The 20,869-nt window shown below is 42.1% G+C and overlaps 1 protein-coding gene across 1 annotated transcript; it reads left to right on the plus strand.

Moving 5' to 3' along the window:
* The first annotated feature begins 1,188 nt into the window (after positions 1–1,188).
* Positions 1,189–2,652, plus strand: KCNF1 (potassium voltage-gated channel modifier subfamily F member 1). Its single transcript, XM_062571160.1, has one exon. The coding sequence runs from the start codon at positions 1,189–1,191 to the stop codon at positions 2,650–2,652; it is 1,464 nt and encodes a 487-aa protein (XP_062427144.1).
* Positions 2,653–20,869: the final 18,217 nt, after the last annotated feature.

Raw genomic sequence — 20,869 nt, forward strand, 5'->3', positions numbered from 1 at the left:
AAAAGTCAGTTGACCACAGATCTAGAAAATACAGCTGAAAACAAGCACACAGATCTTTGGGAAACAAGCATAAAGTGCAGCAGAAGTTTTGCTCTACAGCTGCACTGGTCTCTGTTCTGTTCTCAAAGACACTAGTACAAATCTACAGTAAATCAATGTCCTGACAGAGAATTACTCTAGACTTGCACCAGTCCCACTGAAAGCAAGATTTATATTGTGTATTTATTCTAAAACACATCTTTTTTCTCTGACTTCTGCCATCAAAAGAAATTTGTAAGGAAGTCTTTCCCATGGGAGAAACGTACTGCAGCTCTGAATTACTTTATACTATATTATGTTTTCTGATTGATTTTTAAAAATTAATTTTAAAAAAATAAAAATCATTAAAGTACATTAAAGTATAAAAACAAATTACTTTACAGCTAGGCAGGCATATAAATAGCTGAGCTGTATTTTCTATAGAGCTGGTGCTTTGCTGGCTTTCGCCAGAAGAGGGTACAATTTGGAAAGGACTCCTAACAGCCTGGATTCTCTATTGTGTTGTGAAACAGCAAAGGGAAAACAAGCACAAGTTTCTCCTCTGCACACTTGCACTGACTATGTGACAGAGTCAGATAAACTCTGGAAGATCTCAAAGTAAAACGAAAACGGAAAGAAAAACAAAACTAGAAAGCGGCTTCCTAGGGAAATCTGTGGAATCGAAGACAAAAACTGCAACAGTTTTCTGCGGGCTTACCCTGCTGCATGTCTCTTTGAGAACTGTCAGTCACTTCACTTTGCATTAATCAGAGCACAGGATTTATTTCTCTGCCGTGACTTCCAGCCTGTGAATAAATATCACTTTAGAGAGAGAATGGAATCTGAAAAGACTCTCAAGCACTGAGCAGAGGGGTGAGTTTTTTTAAATGGTTTCTTCTCTTTCAAATCTGCTGGAGCTTTCTAACATCCTGCTTTCAGGCACAGCAGCCCGATGACTTGTCTTTTCACTGCAGCTTGTTGCATATCTCACCAGGTTTTCCTGACTGTGGGTTTATTTGTGTAACCTTTCCCACCACAGCTCCAAGTCAATTTCATAATGTTTGTAATATAACTGACTTTGTGCTGCTTTGCTTTCATGAGGAATTAAAAACACGAGGCTTTGAAGCCAAACAACAGATTAAAAATCAAATAAAATCTAATACAATTAAAATGGCAGGTGACTCCAGTTTCCTAGATGTGGATACTGATGTATCAGAAAAAATCAAAGAAACAGAGATTGTAGTCAATGTTGGTGGGGTAAGGCAGGTGTTCTACAGAGATAACCTGAACCAGTATCCAGAAACACGGCTGGCAGAGCTGGTCAACTGTTTATCAGGGGGATATGACAGCATATTCTCCCTCTGTGATGACTATGATCCGGGAAAAAGAGAGTTTTACTTTGACAGAGACCCAGACGCTTTCAAATGCATTATTGATGTATACTACCTTGGAGAAATTCACATGAAGAAAGGAATATGCCCTATATGTTTCAAGAATGAAATGGAATTTTGGAAAGTGGATCTTAAATTTTTGGATGACTGCTGCAAAACTCACCTGAGTGAGAAAAAGGAGGAACTGGAAGAAATAGCCCGAAGAGTGCAATTGATTCTAGATGACTTGGGAGTAGATGCCTCCGAAAATCGTTGGAAAAGATGCCAAAAATACATCTGGAAATTCATGGAGAAGCCGGAATCGTCCTACCCAGCTAGAGTAATTGCAGTCCTGTCCTTTCTGTTTATTTTGATCTCCTCCGTAGTGATGTGTGTGGGGACCATTCCTGACCTGCAGGTCATAGATCCAGAAGGGAATCGCATGGAGCATCCAACCCTGGACAGCATAGAGACTGCCTGTATAGGCTGGTTCACCATGGAGTATGTGCTTAGACTCATCTCTTCTCCAAATAAACTCTACTTTGCTCTGTCTTTCATGAACATTGTTGATGTGCTAGCAATACTTCCCTTCTATGTCAGCTTGATCTTGACGCACTTGGGAGCCAAACTCATGGAGCTGAGCAATGTCCAACAGGCTGTGCAGGCACTGCGCATCATGAGGATTGCAAGGATTTTCAAGCTTGCACGGCACTCCTCGGGACTCCAGACTCTAACATATGCTCTGAAAAGAAGCTTCAAGGAGCTGGGACTGCTCCTGATGTACTTAGCTGTGGGAATCTTTGTCTTTTCTGCCCTGGGTTATACCATGGAACAAAGTCACCCTGAAACCTTATTTAAAAGCATCCCTCAGTCATTTTGGTGGGCAATCATCACCATGACCACAGTTGGATATGGAGACATATACCCTAAAACAACGCTAGGAAAACTGAATGCTGCCATCAGTTTTCTTTGCGGGGTGATAGCAATTGCCCTTCCCATCCATCCCATCATTAACAACTTTGTCAGGTATTATAACAAACAGAGAGTTTTAGAAACAGCTGCTAAACATGAACTGGAGCTGATGGAACTAAACTCAGCTGAGGGGAAAGCTGCAAGTGCCAAGAGCAAACCAAAGGATTTTGCAAGGGAAGGCAAGGAGGGTCCTTTTCGTAGCAGTCGATTAAAAGTCTCCCACAGTGATACCTTCATTCATCTGCTGTCAGAAGAGAAGCACTACAGGACCAGGCTTCAAAGCTGCAAGTAAAGTGGGAGCTGTTGTCAGCGCTGAGCTATAGATCAGGACAAGCTGACAATCGACTAATGAGAAGATGCAAGGGATCTGTAGAGCATTGCTTTCCTTTTCCAGAGTGAATATAAATTAACCCTATGGTATCTTCATCAACAGTTGGTAAGACTTTGCTATTATTACCCAAAATAAAATATTAGGACTCCATTGAGATCAGAGTGATTATAATGAACACATCCTGGCAAAACCCATTTGTAACCATTTTAGAGACTGCAAATTCCTTCACGACCAGTAAATGTTGAATGATCTGAATGTGCAACATTGCCAAGCCAGAATTCTGTACCTGTAATAATAAAGAGGAAGAATATCACAAGGAATATGTCTTTTAGGCTGTGTCCAATGCTTTTGCAGTTAAGAAACACTGTTCCTTAAAATGGCAACACAAATTCTCACTTATATTGGATTCATATTTACAGCAAAAGGTTAAAGTAGTGTCAGCCTAGAGATATTAAAAGTAAGATCATGTGTTATGTGTAGAATAGGGCAATGAATTATTTTATTTTAATAAAATGCAATTTGATTTTTGGGGGTAGACATCTGTTCCTCTTTCCATTAAAAATTTAACTTTAAACATAACCTGAAACTATTTGTTGGTAGAGATGTAAAGCAAAATCAGTGCAATGCAAATGTTTGTTCTAATGGCTTACAAGATAATTATTTATAGTTACAGGGACCTCTCCAGAAGACTTTTTACTTAAGTAGTTTTTGAAATGGAAATTTAATTTACATTTTTTTTTTTAATTTACTATTAAAGCAAGGGAAGTTTATAGAGGAATTAAACTGAGCTGTTGCAAAATAAGAAACTTTAACTCTTTGAAAGTCAGTGTAGAGAAACTTTCCAAAAAAAATAAAATAATCTACAATTTATTTAATGCTAAAATAGCTATTTGAGTGAAAAAATTACTGTTTTTTTTAAAAAAGTTACTAAGCATATTCCGGTCCTGCGATAACTATGGTTTTGCAAATACTATTTTACACAGGTAGAAGATACTACTCAATCAGTGTTGTATTCATTAAGCATCATATTAATCAATACCAGTACCCTCAAGGTGTGCATTACTTTGGCTTGAATAAAGACTGCAGTGTATGGGTCTGATCCCTGGTGGAGAAATCTGTTGAAATCAAGAGATGCACCAACTTAAATGAGAGGAGAGAATTTTCACACATGCACATTTACGTATTTAAAGGTAGGATACCAAATGACACATGAACTGCTAGTGCTTTGCTAGGGTCACTGTCCTTATTCGTCCCTCTTCTGCAGAGCAGCCCCTCACTTGGGTGAAATACAGCAGCATGAGCTGAGCTGTGGCCCTGGGCAGCTCATGGCCAGCTCCTGCTCAGTACACTCATTCAGGTCCTTGGGCTCTTCCCCTGAGACATGGATGAAAGGTCCCACAAGAAGTTACCCTGCAATTATGCCGTAACATGGCTGTGGGGTCCTGGAGAGTGTGGGAAGAGAGGAGGGATGCAGTGGACTCCCTCCCTCCCTGCTCCCCTGCCTGGCTTGGCTCGCCTGGGTCTGGCGAGGACCTTGTCCCTGGGGTGCTAAGTGAAGGAGGACAGGCCATGTTGGCAGTGGTCCTTGCCCTCCCCACTATGGATCCTGGTCCATCCTGTGGAGCTGTCAGTACAGGGGGAGCCATGACCCTTGCAGGATATACATAGACCAGCTTTAACCACCCAACTCTCAGCAGAGGCAGAGTCTCAGGGGCCCTTTCCCTCTGATATCTTTGCACCCAAACAACTCCTGATTATTGGGCAATTTCAAGTTAGACTTCAAGCTTGCATGATTTTTCCTTCCTCTCTGAATACAGAGTATATGAAGCAATGTTGAAAGCCAGTTGTTCTTTCTGTAGTTCTAGGGATGCCACATTTCCCACAGCAAAAGCAAGGACAGGACAGAGAGATGGGATCAGTCCTCTCCTGTGCTGTGGGGATTTTGGAGGGAGGGAGGTAGTGGTGGTGTATACGGGGCTTGCATGCTAGTATGGAGTTGGTCAGTGACCCAATGGCACTGAGCACCCCAGACAGCACGCCCCGTTCTGCACACTCCTTCCACAGAAATCTCATCCCTGGGTTCCTCCCAATTTGAGGTCCTTTCCAGCTGGCACTGCCTGCCAGCTACTCAAACCCCGAAAGATACCCTCCTCAACCTGAGCATCCCTTCACTCCCCATCCTTCCCTCCCTATTCCCAGCATCCCAACTCAGAGCATCTAGAACTGCTTTATAAATCCTCCATGTCTGCTTAGACCTCTCCCTTCCTTGCACCTTAGTTGGCTCTCATCACAGAGACAGGATGTTGGTCCTTAGTCTGCCAGGCATTTCCAGGACATAAGTATGGGTTGCAACCATCAAAAATCATCTCCAGTGGGACTGAGGGCAGGAGAAGAGGGAAAGTAATGGAGCTCTGCCAGTCCCAGCAGTATGCTTCATCTATCATTGAGGATATTAAATCTTCCTGACTTCCCTCATGACATGCAGAGAGTGGCTGGATTAAGGTAGCAAAGGACTCTGAATGAGGAAAGTACTATATAAATGCTAAGTAATACAGTTAGTACTGTAAGTACTGAATCCTCACTGCTGCAATTTGCAATTTATTTAACATGATATTAAATAAAGAATAAACCTCTTTTATCAGAAATGATTTTATTGTCTAACTTCTCCAGTGAATTATGCTTTTGAGAGTAGAGGTTTGCTTAAGTTACATCAGTGTGGAAAGAGCTTTAGGACAACCTTGGTGTCCTTCAAGCCCAGCTGGGGTCAAGCCAGACTGCATGTGGTTTACTGCACTGGGAAGCATATTTGTTGGATTCATTGCTGTAAGTTATATGATGGTAAAAGGCTGTGGGCGGGCAGCATGGATTCTTGCCTGTTTGCCTTACCCTTGTTAAAGGACCACATTAGGAGCAAGAGGAAATGCAGGCAGCGAATGAGGGACATGGCAGGCAGCCTGTAGCACATGGAGGGATTTGAGGTGAGTGGGGAGCTCAAACACAGACAGGCTCTGCTGGCTCAAAGAAAGAGGTTTTCTAGAGACGCAGGGGAGGCAACTTTCACAGACCAAGAAACCGCCATACACTACTGCCCTTGAAATCAGGACTGGAGGGAAGATTCTGCCTCAAACAATGGAGTAGGCTGGGGGACATATGTTTTCATGTCTTTTTTTATCAGTCTACCTCATCCATCAGAGACAAATTTAATTTATTACAAATTAATTTCATAAAATAGAGCTTGAGAGACTAGAAGGATTTTAGTATGAGCAGCAGTGTGTGCAGTGCTTTCATGGGGAGGAAGCAGCCCCATCCAACAACTCTGTCTGAATCCGGGTCTCCCAGCACCTATGCACTAGATGTTTTCAAGTGCAAAGTTAGAAGAAGCTCTGAAGTTCTTGCAAGAGAAAAATGTGAACCTGCTTGGTCCATTAGATCTCACACCTATGGTCTGCATGAGGAGGGCATAGGTGGCACCAGCCCAATCCATCAGTGACTTTCCCAAATTTGACTTTTCCTGAGTATTATGTGGTCATTTTAGCTAAGTCTACATTTAGCTTAAATCTGCTGTGCTGTTAAAGCCAAAGCATGGGCCCTAGCACTACAACCGGTCACTCACACCATTCAGCTATTTAGTTAGACCCTGGCAAAATTTTCATTCGCACTACTAGTGCTTCCCAAACAATTCCTAGGCACAGTTGGGGAGCTGGCCTAGGGACCAAGAGAGCTGGATGCAGCACTGTAATTTGAAGGCTAGAAGGATTTAATTGCTTGAATATGTCCATATCAAACCAGTGGATGTTCTGTGGTTCTTGCAGTTTACTGCAAGAGGTAGCCTTTGTCTCTCTGTCTCTCTCCACTGTCCCTGAAAGAGCAGGCTGTGACTCTCTACCAAGCCCAAAATGACAAAGTTTGTAATTCCTAGTTAGTCTCCAGGGTGTCTAATTTACCTTCTGATTAAAAACTATCTTTACTAGCCCAGTGCAGAGAAAATTCATCACTAAGACTATCTACCTGTGGGAGTCACTGTCACTAGCTGGAATTGACTTAATTAAAAGTAAATGCAGGTTTAAAGGTCGGCTCCCTTTCCTATGTGAAGCAACGTGAATTCACGCACTAGTTTCAGTGGTAAGTGGGGCTCAGCTGCAGGGCTGTTATGAACCTGTTTTTTCCCCTTTCCAGCAATCCATCTCCAAACAGAATCAGCATCAGCCCTGGCACTGAGCTTCCCCAAGTGCTTGCAGCATGTGGAAAGCTCTGCCGTACAACAGTGTCTCAAGGGCAAGCCCTGTCCCTAGAATTTAATCTGCTTGACCTGGAAATCCTCCCAAAAGGTCTGAGTAAAGAAAACTACACAAGCTCTCTGGATCTCTCTGGCTATCCCTGCTTCCTGAATACTCATCTTCAGATTCCCAGGAGTATGACTACATGCTCACATAAGAAATTGGGAGCTCTGGGAGGAAAGCTTAGTACTCTAGAAAAACTATTCAGCAGAATTAGGGAGAAAAACAGAGCTACTGTAATTTTAATTGACATCAATCTACTTCTGATACAAAAACTCGTCAGTTCACCACCCAGGACATTTCAGGCCACAGTGATCAGGTCAAACTACTCTCTAGAGAAGATATACCATAGGACGTCTGCCCCATGCAGCCATCCATGGCTGCATCTAGGTTAGTCCTAGAAGACTTTGGATACGTACAATACAGCCTGAAAATGTACAAAGGGAAAATACAAGGAGATCCTCTTTCAGTTACTAATCAGTATCAACTCCAGCAGTAAATTTGAGGTTGGTCCAGATTTGACATAGAATAGCTGCCAGCAGAATCTGACTCAGTTGTTTTAATTTAATAAGCTACAAAAGGTAGATGGGTGGCAATTACTAAAACCATAGGTAAAATGAAGTCTATTTCTAGCTTTCAGGACATTATCTGCTGGAAGGGCTACACAGCAAGGCACAAACAGTCCAGGAGGCTCCTGCAATGCACTGATGATAATTTCTTGTCACAAATGGTGGATGAGCCAATGAGCAAGTGTGTCCTGCTGGACCTTGTCCTTACCAACAGAGAGGGACTGGTTAGAGATGTGAAGGATGGGGGCAGCCTTGGCTGCAATGACCACGAGATGGTGGAGTTCAGGATCCTGCAGGAGAGAAGTAAGGCAACAAGCAGGATTGCAACCCTGAACTTCAGGAGAGCAGACTTTGGGCTCTTCAGAGACCTACTTGGAGGAATCCCATGGGTTAAGGCCCTAGAAGGAAGGGGGGTCCAGGAGAGCTGGCTAATATTCAAACATCACTTCCTCCAAGCTCAAGAGTGGTGCATCCCTATGAGTAAGAAGTGCAGCAAACGGGACAGGAGACCTGCAAAGGTGAGCAAGGAGCTCTTGGCCAAATTCAGACAGAAGAAGAAAATACACAGAATGTGGAAGAGGGGAGAGGCTACCTAGGAGAATTATAGGAATGCAGCCAGAGTATGTAGAGATGCAGTGAGGAAGGCTAAGGCCCAGTTGAAATTGAGTCTTGAAAGGGATGTCAAGGACAACAGGAAGGGCTTCTTCAAGTACATCAGCAGCAAGAGGAGGACTAGGGAAAACGTGGGCCCACTGCTGAATGAGGCGGGGGCCCTGGTGACAAGGGATACAGAGAAGGCAGAATTACTGAATGCCTTCTTTGCTTCAGTCTTCACTGCTAAGGGCAACCTTCAGGAATTCCAAAGCCTGGACGTGAGGGAGAAAGTCTGGAGAAGGGAAGACTTTCCTTTGGTTGAGGAGGATAGGATTAGAGACCTTCTGGGCAGGCTAGACATCCACAAATCCATGGGCCCAGATGGGATGCACCCATGGGTACTGAGGGAGCTGACAGATGTTGTTGTCAGGCCATTCTCCATCATTTTTGAAAGGTCCTGGAGAACTGGAGAGGTGCCTGAGGACTGGAAGAAAGCCAGTGTCACTCCAGTCTTCAAGAAGGGCAAGAAGGAGGACCCAGGCAACTATAGGCCAGTCAGCCTCACCTCCATCCCTGGAAAGGGGATGGAACAGCTCATTCTGGATGTCATCTCCAGACATATGGAGGAAAAGAAGGTGATCAGGAGTAGCCAGGATGGATTCACCAAGGGGAAATCCTGCTTGACCAATCTGATAGCCTTCTATGATGGCATGACTGTCTGGGTAGATGAGGGGAGAGCAGCGGACACTGTGTACCTTGACTTCAGCAAGGCTTTTGACAGTGTCTCCCATATCATCTTCCTGGATGAGCTCAGGAAGTGTGGGTTAGACGAGTGGACAGTGTGGTGAATTGAGAACTGTCTGAAAGGCAGAGCTCAGAGAGTCGTCATCAGTGACGTGGAGTCTAGTTGCAGGCCTGAGGCTAGTGGTGTCCCCCAGGGCTCAGTACTGGGTCCCATCCTGTTCAACTTCTTCATCAATGACCTGGATGAGGGGACGGAGTGCCTCCTCAGCAAGTTTGCTGATGATACCAAGCTGGGAGGAGTGGCTGACACACCTGAGGGCTGTGCTGCCATTCAGAGAGTCCTGGACAGGCTGGAGAGCAGGGTAGAGAGGAACCCCCTGAGGTTCAACAAGGGCAAATGCAGAGTCCTGCACCTAGGGAAAAATAACCCTAGGCACCAGTACAAGGTGGGGGCTGACCTTCTGGAGAGCAGCTCTGCAGAGAAGGACCTGGGAGTGCTGGTGGATGACAACTTGACCACGAGCCAGCAATGTGCCCTTGTGGCCAAGAAGACCAATGGTCTCCTGGGGTGCATTAGGAAGACTGTTGCCAGCAGGTGGAGGGAGGTGATCCTGCCCCTCTGCTCATCCCTGGTGAGGCCTCATCTCGAGTCCTGTGTCCAGTTCTGGACTCCCCACTACAAGAGAGACATGGAGCTACTGCAGAGAGTCCAGCGCAGGGCTACGAAGATGATCAGAGGGCTGGAGCACCTGCCCCATGAGGAACGGCTGTGAGAGCTGGGCCTCTTCAGCCTGGGGAAGAGAAGACTGAGGGGGGATCTTCTCAATGTGTACAAGTACCCGAAGGGAGGGTATCAAGGGGACAGGGACAAACTCTTTTCAGTTGTCCCATGTGACAGGACAAGAGTCAATGGGCAGAAATTGAAGTACAGGAAGTTCCAGCTGAATGTGAGGGGGAATTTCTTCCCCGTGAGAGTGATGGAGCACTGGCACAGATTGCCCACAGAGGTTGTGGAGTCTCCTTCTCCGGAGCTCTTCAAAGCCTGCCTGGATGCAACCCTGTCTAACATGCTCTAGGTGACCCTGCTGAGCAGTGAGGTTGGACTAGATGATCTCCTGAGGTCCCTTCCATCCTTACTGATTCTATGATTCTGTGATTCTATAAAGGGAAGGACTTAATGGAGTGGAAATTGCTTTTTAATGTGTGGGAAATGGCTGCAGTATTTTGTGACACATTGCATTAGTCTCAATGAAGTGACAGGCACATAAAACATCAAGTCATACTACACTCTGGGTGGCATGTCACAGCTGAAAAGCCACCATGGCTTTGGAGACAACTTCAATTTCAGGCAGAAACAAGCATCTTTTTTGCTGGATTGCTGTATATATATGATCCGAAAGACTAAAAAAAAAAAAAAAAAAATGCAGTTGTGACACATACTAGAAAATCACTGCTGTTAGATGTGTAGGAGAACCTGCCTTGAGCTGCAGGTGTGGTATTTGCCACACTATGCTAAATTAATCACCAGTGTGGTCTGAGCAGGGTCAAAGTGGATATCTACACATGTGAAGAGGCAGAACAGACTCCCAAGAAGAGAAAGGCGACCAAGGGACATGCAGCACGCAACTGTGCAGCAGACAAAGCTGACACACAGCAGATGAAGCTGGCCAGGCCATCTGCTGTTGTAAGGAGCCTCATGACTAAAGGCCTATTTTTTTAGATGAAGGTGACAGTGATGCTGTTACAGTAACCCTTTGGGCAACATTCTTCTCTATAATGTTTTTTGAAAACATTAACAAAACAAAACATAATAAAATTTGAATCCTCCTGACAAAAATGTTTAGGAGGGGGAACCAGGAATATGTTGTTTTCAGAATCTCTGCTATTTTCTTGGTACATGCAGACTTTCCAGGAAGAAGTCTGTAATGATCTCTTTTAATTCCCAATAAATATCTTAAATGCTCATCTGAGATTGTATGAATAAATGAGGAACAGGTGTTGAAACAGAGCACTTAAATATTGCTAAAAGTAAGGATTCAGATAGGTGTGTTGATAATTATTCATATTGAAAGAAACAAAAAAAAAATCCCATAATCTCTTTCAGCCACATCTGCATTAACAGATGTCCTAAATCAAATAGAGCAGTATCCCTGAAAATCATGCTATGCAGAAGTGCTTCCTCCCTCCTCACTACTGTCAATCCTATATACCCTGACAAACATCAATATTTCTTACTCACACAGGTATTACTTGCCCACAGCACATGAAAATACGCTTTGAGGATCTGGCACTCTGGCAATTCAGGTATCTGCTGTATTTTGTCTGGAATATCCAGTCACACACATATCAACATTTTGTTCTGCATCAGCTTTCTCAGGACACAATTACTTGAAGACAAACCGTTCTTACTGATGTGAGGAATAAATTCTGTACTGACCAGTGCAAGTTAGAAGCAACTTCACCAAAAAATTGCAGGGATATAACACTGGTGCGAATGTAGACTCCGGGCAACGTGTATTACATGCATTTGCTTATATCCTAGATACACTACTAAAACTGAAATAGGTTTCTCCTCCTGCAATTACCCATATTAGGCTTGAATTCAGTGGGAACTTTGCCTGCCTTAGGACTGTCAGATGCAGGCAACTGAGCCAGCCTAATGCACAAGGAATGTTCACATAAATTGCTAAGATGAGAAGATAATAGAAAGGTCTGAAAGCTACAGGGGAAGCTGTACCATTTAATTTTTTTTTCTGTTGCTTTCATATGTATATGAGAAAGCTGACGATGTCTCAAAGCTGCCTTTTGCCTTCCCATGTGAAGGGAGCCTTGAATGCCTTTTAACATGCTAAGAGTCAAGTCCCGCTAAATCATCCTGGTCAGTTAAAAATATACAATAACCACAGAAAGGAATGAATATCTTAAAAGGAACTTATGTAGAGGATTGCTTTTAAACAATAAATCTCAAAATAGAAAAGAAGACTGAATGGTATGTTATATGTGCCTACACAGATCCTGTTATTTTAAGTATATCACTCTACTGATTTCAATGGGAATCAGATATGTATACCTAGGGGCTGAATATGTGCTTTATTTTTCATTTTAAGCATGAAATGCTGTGATCCTCTATTCTGTAAGGAGGCGACCTATACACATTATAGCAATTAAACATCTTTAAAATTTTTAAAAAGATCTGTATTCCTTAGAGTCTGTGTTAGAGCACCCAAGTTCCATAAAGTGCTGGAAAATCAGATGAGTAATTGCTGGATGAATGCAGCAAATTGGTCAGCACTGTAAAGAGGAGACTTAAAAAATATTCAAGCAGTTTCAACCTACTTTGCTATGCAAGAGATAAAATGCAGCTTCAATTACTATAATGGCATTAAGGGGAAATTCTTTATTACTAAGTTGTGCTCCACTGATCCCAGACAATGTTTCCACTGCATTAAAGTTATCATCATTACAAAGTCAGCATTTTCCAGGCTTAATAGCATAGTAATATCTAAGATACAACAATTTTACTCAATACTCAGAATATGAAGTAGCTATATTGACTCAATCATACTCTGCGGTATGTTGATTTTTTTATTACTTTTTACAGCCAAAACTATATGCCACATAAATTCTTTGCTATATTCACATAAATAATGTATTAATTAGCATACATTAACCTTCCGTACATCTGACAAGTCTCAGCTTGTCCATTATCAACCAGTGAAGAATTAACCCTGCTGTCTGAATCTATACCAGATCAATTATCATTAAATATGACATGTCATTTTGTTTACTTCCATTTTCCCATCAAGATTTCTCTATAATTGGGCAGCTCTTGTTACTACTGTATTTTTCATTTCATTCTGCCTCACTTTCATATCTTAATTTCAGCCTACTACACTTTAGCCTAGGAAATTTGAAATGATTCACCTCTCTTGCTGCTTACATGCAAGATTTGGGTGTAGCAGCCCTTTCTGTTTCAGACAAGTATTTTTACACATGCCTAAATTCCACTTTCTTCAAGGGAACTAAAACACTCTGAAATATTTTGCTGGACAGAGATTGCCTTAAACATGCGCTTGCATGCTTTGCTGATCAGAATGTGCTCATGCTAAACCTTACATGGCAAAAAAGGGATGTTTCTGAACTGCAGCCAAGCAGGCTCTGGCAATTTTCTGCTCATGGCCACCAGTCAGGCCTCAGCACAATGGGGCTTTGATTGATCCCTACAGGGGTGGCCACAATATAAATGAGAATGGTTCTCCCTTCATGAATAGCAGATAAAGTGCAGCCCTATTGCTTGAGAAGCGAAGTATCTGGAAGACAGCTGGACACCTGACCTTTGCACTCTCCTGACATACTCACTTTGCAGAGACATTACTAAATACAAATGTATTTTGGTGCGAAATAAAGAATTAATTCCTTCACTGTTTAACAGGCAAAACTCAAGCAGAGAGGAGATAAAAACCCTGTATCCTCCACAAGGCTTTTGTCTGGGAATGGTCACTGGCCAGCTGGACATTTCTTGCTTGTTTGCAAAGGAACAATTCACAAACTTGCTTGCCAGCAGGTCCTTCTATTTCTAATGGTTGTCACAGCAATAAATCAATTGTTGCTGCAAAACACAGCTCCTATCCAACCCATGGGGAATCTGTAAACTCTTTGCAGCACAAATGTCAACCAATTGCTGGCTGGGGTTTCAGGCCTGAGTGGTTATTGTTTGCCAGTTAGTTATTTGCATTGGAACAGTAAATTCCATTTGCAAAAGCCTTTACCATTTGGACCCGTTTGCCTTAGGAGCAAATTAATTGCTGCTGTACGACATCACCTCTGCTGTGACTCACGTACTGCACATTTGTACTACCTTGGCTGGAGAAGTGATTATCAGTTGCCAGCTGGACTCCATCCTTGCAAACTGGAGCAGTTACTGTCTGCCTAATGTTGAGATTCGTACAACCAACACTGTTAACCTGAGATCTGAGCAACTCAAAGATACATTAAAGTGAGCTGTTCCCATATCTAATCTGACGTGTCTGCACAAAGCAACTGCAAAATGTTTCTGAGTGTTAGAAAATAAGTGTCCAAAAGAGCACAAAAAACCTCAGCGAGAAGTTAAAAGCTGTCTTGGGGAAACTGTATGTTGTCTCCTGCTTGTGAGGTTGGGCTCCCAGGGTAGTTCTGGCTGAGTGACACAAGCAAAGTTGGCCAAGTGAGGCACTCAAACCTCACTCCTTCTCTTGCTCAGCTTGCTGCCTTCAAAGCATCAGGTCGTAGTGAGAAGGGGGATGGTAAAGGGTCATGACTGAAGTTGCTACTCGACTAGATTGATTAAGCCAGTCATATAAAGATATGTGCCACTCTAAAAATTTCTTGATTTTCAGGAATTTTTAAAATAAAATAGATCTAATTCAACATGAGTGAAAGTGTTGCAACTAGTCCAAAATAAACTGATGTATACTGAAATCCCCAGGTAGAGCAGCTTGGTAGATCCCAAGCAGCTGCATCACGATCACCAAGGGAAATAAAGGCAGCTAAGTAGATTCCTCCACATTTCTCATTGTGCCATGCTAAATGAGGTTATAGAGCTGATAGAAAGGCAGGGAAGAGTGAGATAATTTGCTGGCCCACTCCATTTTGCTGTTTCCTGGCCTAACTTGTTCATCTGAATGTCATCCAAACTGGTATGTCTTCTACATTAAAAAAAATTTGGATTTTGAGCCTTAAGGCAAAGAAATTATGCAGCAGTCCAACAATGTTGACTCTTGGACAATCCACACTTAGAAGTGGAGCACAATGAACTCATCTAAAATTCCAGTTTCCTCACTAATTGACTGTTTTATTAATCTGAGCCACAACATGCTCAGTGATAATAGCAGCTACAGCAAAAATGCAAAGGGTCCATCTGTGCTTAAACCCTGTTGCCTGGTTAAACGAAGATCTCCCATGTACAGATACAGAAGCCTTAAGCACATGGTCCTGCATCCTGTAACACAGAGGTGTCTTTCTGACTTTTCAGTCTTCCCCATAGATCAGGGAGTGTCTGGATCTGGTTGCTGGAGCCAAGCATCAGAACTGTAAACCCTGTCCCCAAATTACCAAGTGAGGATATCTCTATTAAGCGACTAATATGCCCAAGATCTGCCTCTGATCTCATAGATCAAATGAGGACTTGTGCCAGTTATGTCAATCGGAAATGAGATACAAAGATCAGAATAGGGTCAGGCATTCTCACGCTGCAGCAGAAACGAACTCCAGAGCAGGGTGAGCCTGTCCCCCGATATACAAGTGCCAGCCACACTCCTGGGTTTTGCTGCAGCTCATAGTCATGACAAAGCTGTAATTCCTCGATGCAGCTCCTCTTTTCATCCTGCTATCCTGAAGCATCTGCAGCTTTGGATCCTCAACTCCTTATGTGCCAGAAGACAGAATTACAAACTGTGCTATCATCTCCTATTTTGGAAACCTGAATTCAAGGCTCTTTCTTCAATGACAGGGAACAGTATGGTTAATGCTTTCCAGCTTGAGACTAAACCAAGCCCTTCAGAAATTATTAGTGCTTTTTTCTTATAGCTAATATTCTGCAAGGAGATGTAATTTCTGGTTTTGTATATTGATTTCTGAGTGATAAAGTATGAATGATATTTTCATAAACTAACTCAGCACCAAGTTTTTACTGTTACAGTACTTAAAGGCTGCTTCTGACTCTGCAAATCCTTATTTTTTTACTGAGCTTTCTAAAAAAATCAGTTGTCTTGCTATTCCGATATATACATAGCATTCTCTGGACAGCTTCTCATACATATTCAAATCAAATAAACCAAACTGCTAACAATTATAATGTTATTTCCCTAGGATTTCAATAAAAATGAAGATCACATGGTATATCTGATGACTGAATTCAGTGCTTTGCTATAGACAAAATAACCAAATCAGGTGATTTCATGCAATCATCTGAATAAAAATAAAACACTACCCGCCCACATAATTCAGCTAAAAAACAATCAAGACGCACTCCCATGTTTATTGTTAAAATAAATGTGTGATTTAAATTCACTAGTAAAATGTTTGCAAACACTTATTCCATTATTGCATACTCATTTTTTGTCATGAGATGGATCAGACAAAATTCAAGTAATGGTGCAGTTCCATGAAATGTAGTGTTACACATATGCTTAGCATCATGTTCTCTAGTCTTTGCTGTGCCTCTGCATAGAAATGGTATGAGTTCATCACCTGTTTATCACAGACTGAGTGACAGACACAGATTTTACTACTGTCAAAACAGCAGAGCTAGGATTAACACTTGATGGTACTTGGATACTGAAATGCAATGATCTTATCTCCCTATCAGACTGCCTTGTATGGTGTTATATTGCAGAAAAGATACTGCCATCAGCGTGTTACTGGGAAGAACAGGAATATCAAAGTGGCAGCACAGTGAGTGAAGAACAAAATGGAGGGACTTCTAAATGCATTTCATTGCCCCAAAAAATCCAACTTAAAACAAACCCTCTCTAAGAGTCAGCACAGTTACTGCACCTCTTCCACTGAGGAGAGTGACAAGAGTTAATGTGTGTGAGAGCAACCACCACTTGGCCAGGCTATGTGGGAACATGAAAGTACAAACTGCTAGTTAGCATGAAAGCAGAAGAACAGAGCTGCTGGACTAGCACAGGTGCATGACAGAGCTGAGAAGGGTAATAGGGAGCAGAGGAATGAAAAGCAATATATAGAGAGAACCAATAAAGAAGAAAGAAGCAAAAGGGGAGAGGATAAGAGACCTTTTCCATTTTTATACACAAAGCTCCATGTTCCAGTTTTCTTTGACAGACTTTAATTGAACATGATGAAAGTCCTTTTATTGTTTTTAGCACTGTTAGCTATTTGCTAAAGACAATTTCAGCCAGAGCAGTGATAATATATATGTACGCATATCTATGTGTACATTTATGTATAAGCACAATAGTCAGCACTACAGAAAAAAATAAAAATATTTCCAAGTACTTTCTGAAAAGTTTACTGCAACTATAAAAAAAAAAACTTCTAATAAATGTATTTATTATTGTTTGCATATATAAACTAACATACACCTGCATGTTTATCCTATATGCTTATGTGCACAAGTAAAATATTTTTTCTATTAGTAATTTTCTGTATGGTGCTGAAAATATCTTTCTGCATCGTATTTATAATCCAGAGGCTGGCAACCAAGAAAGTACAAAGTCAACTCAGTAGCAAGCTTCTCTCTGCTGACAGTTCCCTCAGAATTAACTTGCCTTTACTTTTCCACAACCAGCACAGAACTGACTCCTTTAATTGAAAAAAGCACAAAAAATACTGAAAGTTTCTGAGAATTGATGGATATATGTTTTATCCCTTTAGCTTTCAATTCATAATTCTTTCTAGTGAGTCCTATGAGAAAATTCTCTGTGAATATGAATACCTGAATAATTTTTTATTAAATAAAATCATTATGTTATACATCATGAACATCAAGATACTGTTCTTCCTCTGATTGCTTCTGATGGGTATCTCCTGGAAAGGCAAGGGAACAAGCAGTAAGGTTGTGGTGAATAAATCAAAAGAATATTTTTGTAAAGGACGTCATAGAAAGGTTCTCTGCTGTTCTAAAATATTTTCTAATTCTTTAGGAAATCAAACACTTGACTTAACTGCTACTAAGTAGTCTGATGTCAGGGCAGCATTATAAATTAGTATAATAAATATCTTCCACACTTTAATAGTGCCACCTCTGTGACTGATATCTGCCTTCAGATCTTACTGTTCAGCTGCTAAGAAGAGTTTGTTTTTAAAGGTACATGAAGCAAATGTAGAGTAACATTTCTTTACTCATTTAACGACTTACAAAAAAAAGCCATGGTTACTGAATGCTTTGAACTATGTGGATGAAATTCTAAGCAAGAATTAGATGTTAGCTTTATTGCTTTCTCTTGCAGAAAAGTGCAACCTCTCCATCTTTGATGTAAAGAGATGACTTGCCTGAATTTCTGCAATTGGAGGCTTAAAGCCTTTTGGTGCTGGCTGGGTGGTGGAGAAGGATTTGGGCTCTCCCCTCACTGCTCTGCTGCAGACATGGGTGTGCTGGCTCCTGTGGCAGTGCCTGGTCTTGCACGAGCGAAGTAGGTGGCTAGTTGGATTCATACGCTGCCATAAAAGCCACTTTCCTCCTCTCTCTGAGCAAGGCCAATTGCCCAGCTGGCTTTGGCCAGTCTGCTGGCTGACACCAAGAGAGCTCGGCTCTCCAAGGGGCTTAATGCCACATCAGCTGCTCCTCTACCTGTACCAACACAATCTCTCCTTTCCAGTTGGACTTTAGGGACGTCCCAGCTTTCCTTACGAAACTTAAGGGTATCACAAAGTGAAACTGGGCAAGCTTGCATGTTTTGAACAATTTCAGAGAAAGTAAACATCAGTCAAACAAAAAACCCTAGAGGAGATGTCAAGGAAAGTAGCATGGAATAGTCTTGATGTCTGGTGACTTGATTCTTGCAAAGGCAGTCTGGGATATTTACAGGCAGCTGTGAAAAAGAAACTATCACAAATGAATTTTGCTCACTTTTGAAACCCGAACAGAAATAAGAAGACAGATTTTCCTGCAAAGACAGAGCCCTGGGTGTGATACAGGGACCTTTCAACAGTATATAGTCACATGGCATAGGATTTTTGTGATCCTATGCTTTAAACTCTGAAAGGGAAACCTTACAGAGAGGGACATGTGAGAGGTTTGCCATGCCTCTAAAGAAGCAGAAATATTTCTTCATGCGTTCATGAAAGTTATTTTTTCTCTGATTTTTACTTTTACTAGAAATAGCATTTCTAGTACCACAAAGAAAGGTAGTGATGTGTGTTGCCGCAAGAGTAGAGAGAAATATTTCGCCTAACATGATCTCGGTTATTCAATATCACACAGTTCATTGCCCATGTCTTCCCACGATGGTGAATCTCATTCACCCTCATTTTAGAAGGAGACAAACAATGGACTCTGGGTTGTCAAAAGGCCGTTTCTGGACTCCAGGAGATTTCTGTCAGTCCATTTCTCCAGCCTGTCAAGGGCTATCTGTACAGCAGTTCTGCCCTCTAGTGCGTTGGCTGCTCCCCTCGGTTTGGTATCACCTGCATCTGGTACCTTCCTTCAGTGGTGAAGGTAAAGTAGTGCTCAGACATGACTTTTCAAGCATTATTTAGAAATAAAGACACAGAATGCACTATCCCTTTCATGTATATTGCCATCCTGAGGTCCTTAGAAAAAAACCTCTTTTGAGCCTGGAAATGACCTTATACATTCTTGCCCAGCATGCATGCTTGATGCATGCTTGTGTCCTGTCCCAAGAAGCTCCCTGTTGCTGTTAAGCCTGGACACTGTTCAGCTGTTCAGCCTCCCTTTGTAGGACTTTATTGACTAGCCAGAACAGGAAGTAATTTGAAAACATTTTTCCAAGCACCTATTGCCTTTCATATCGCTCCTTTAAAAGGATTACTGGATGTTCAGATAGTGAACAATGATATTATCATTACAGAATTCATGAAATCTGAAAGATGTCTTCTATCCATGCAAATAAACTGAAAAAAAGACATTACAGGAAAAACAAGTATCATGATCTCAATGAGATTTTTAGAAGGTAGTTAATATGAGCGGTGCTTCTTAGGGACTGCTTTCTTAATGGCACTGAGAGATTAGCTCAATGAATCACAAGAGGTAAGAATGCTGTAAAAATATACAAGAGAGAAATGCAAGTGTACGACCGATTCTGCAATTATTTCTGTAGAAATCTGGGTCTTTACAGAGACAAGTGTGGACCTGAAGTCTACCACAGTAGAACTCAGAGCAAATAAGGACAATAAATGCAAAGAATATTGACTCCTAATCAAATGTTGTCAATGAACTGGAATTAACCATAGAAATGGGATGTTTATGGACTAGTTTGCTGTCAGTTTGATCTGATGCATCTCACCTGGTTTCTGTGGCATTTTACAATCCACTCTGAATCCAAGCTCACTTCTGTGGGTTCTTCAGTAGTTCCTGTTGAACCCATGGTTTTGCACCAGGACATTGCTGAGCTGGAGGAGGAGAAGGACTGTACCCTCTTCAGATATGCAGATAATGCCAGTTTGGAGGGCTCAGTCCATGAACTCAAGGGCGGAGCTGCCATTAACAGGAACCAGGACAGGCTGGAGGAATGGGCCAATATGAGCCTCATGAAGTTCAACAAGCACAGATGTGAAAGACCTGCTCCTGGGACAGACTATTTCCTTGAAGTGATACAGGCTAGTGGCAGTGCCTGGCTCAGCAATGACCTTGTGGGCACTGACTGGACATGGCCAGCCATGCATCGCAGCAAAAAGGCAGACCTGCAGCATCCGGGGCTGCATGAACAGGAGCATGGCCAAAGGAAGGAGTTATCCCCCTCTACTTGGCATCTGTGAGATTACACCTAGACACGGTGTCTAGTTTTGGCCCTCGTATGCAGGAAAACTCTGATAAATTAGGGGAAGTCTGCAGAGACCACCAGGATGGTTGGGGCTGGAGCACTTGCACTGTGAGGAAAGGCTGAAGGAGCAGGAGGTTGGACTGGAGACCTCTCAAGGTCTGTCCCAACATGGATGACTCAGTGTTTCTCAAATAATACGGAGATGTTTGCACTTCTGTGTACTGATTTTCCAGGAACTCTAAAGGTGATCACCACTGAAAGATCAATCTGTATTATCATCACTACTTTTAATATGATTATCTTACAGTGAAAAACGCTAACTTGCCCATCCATATTCATACATCCAGATAACAGCAACTTAAGAGATAGCCAGAAAACCATCAGTGGAAAAAAAAAAAAAAAAAAAAAAAAGGTAACTTAATGTACAGCTATTCGAGACTTAGTCCTCTTACACCCCCGTCGCCTAGTAAACAGACAGGTGTTTACATCAAGATGTTCTGGGAAAGAAATAATGACTACAAACAATAACTTGTAAGTCCTGCAAGTGATG

The sequence above is a fragment of the Rhea pennata genome, chromosome 3 (assembly GCF_028389875.1).
Source record: "Rhea pennata isolate bPtePen1 chromosome 3, bPtePen1.pri, whole genome shotgun sequence".
Lineage (NCBI taxonomy): Eukaryota > Metazoa > Chordata > Aves > Rheiformes > Rheidae > Rhea > Rhea pennata.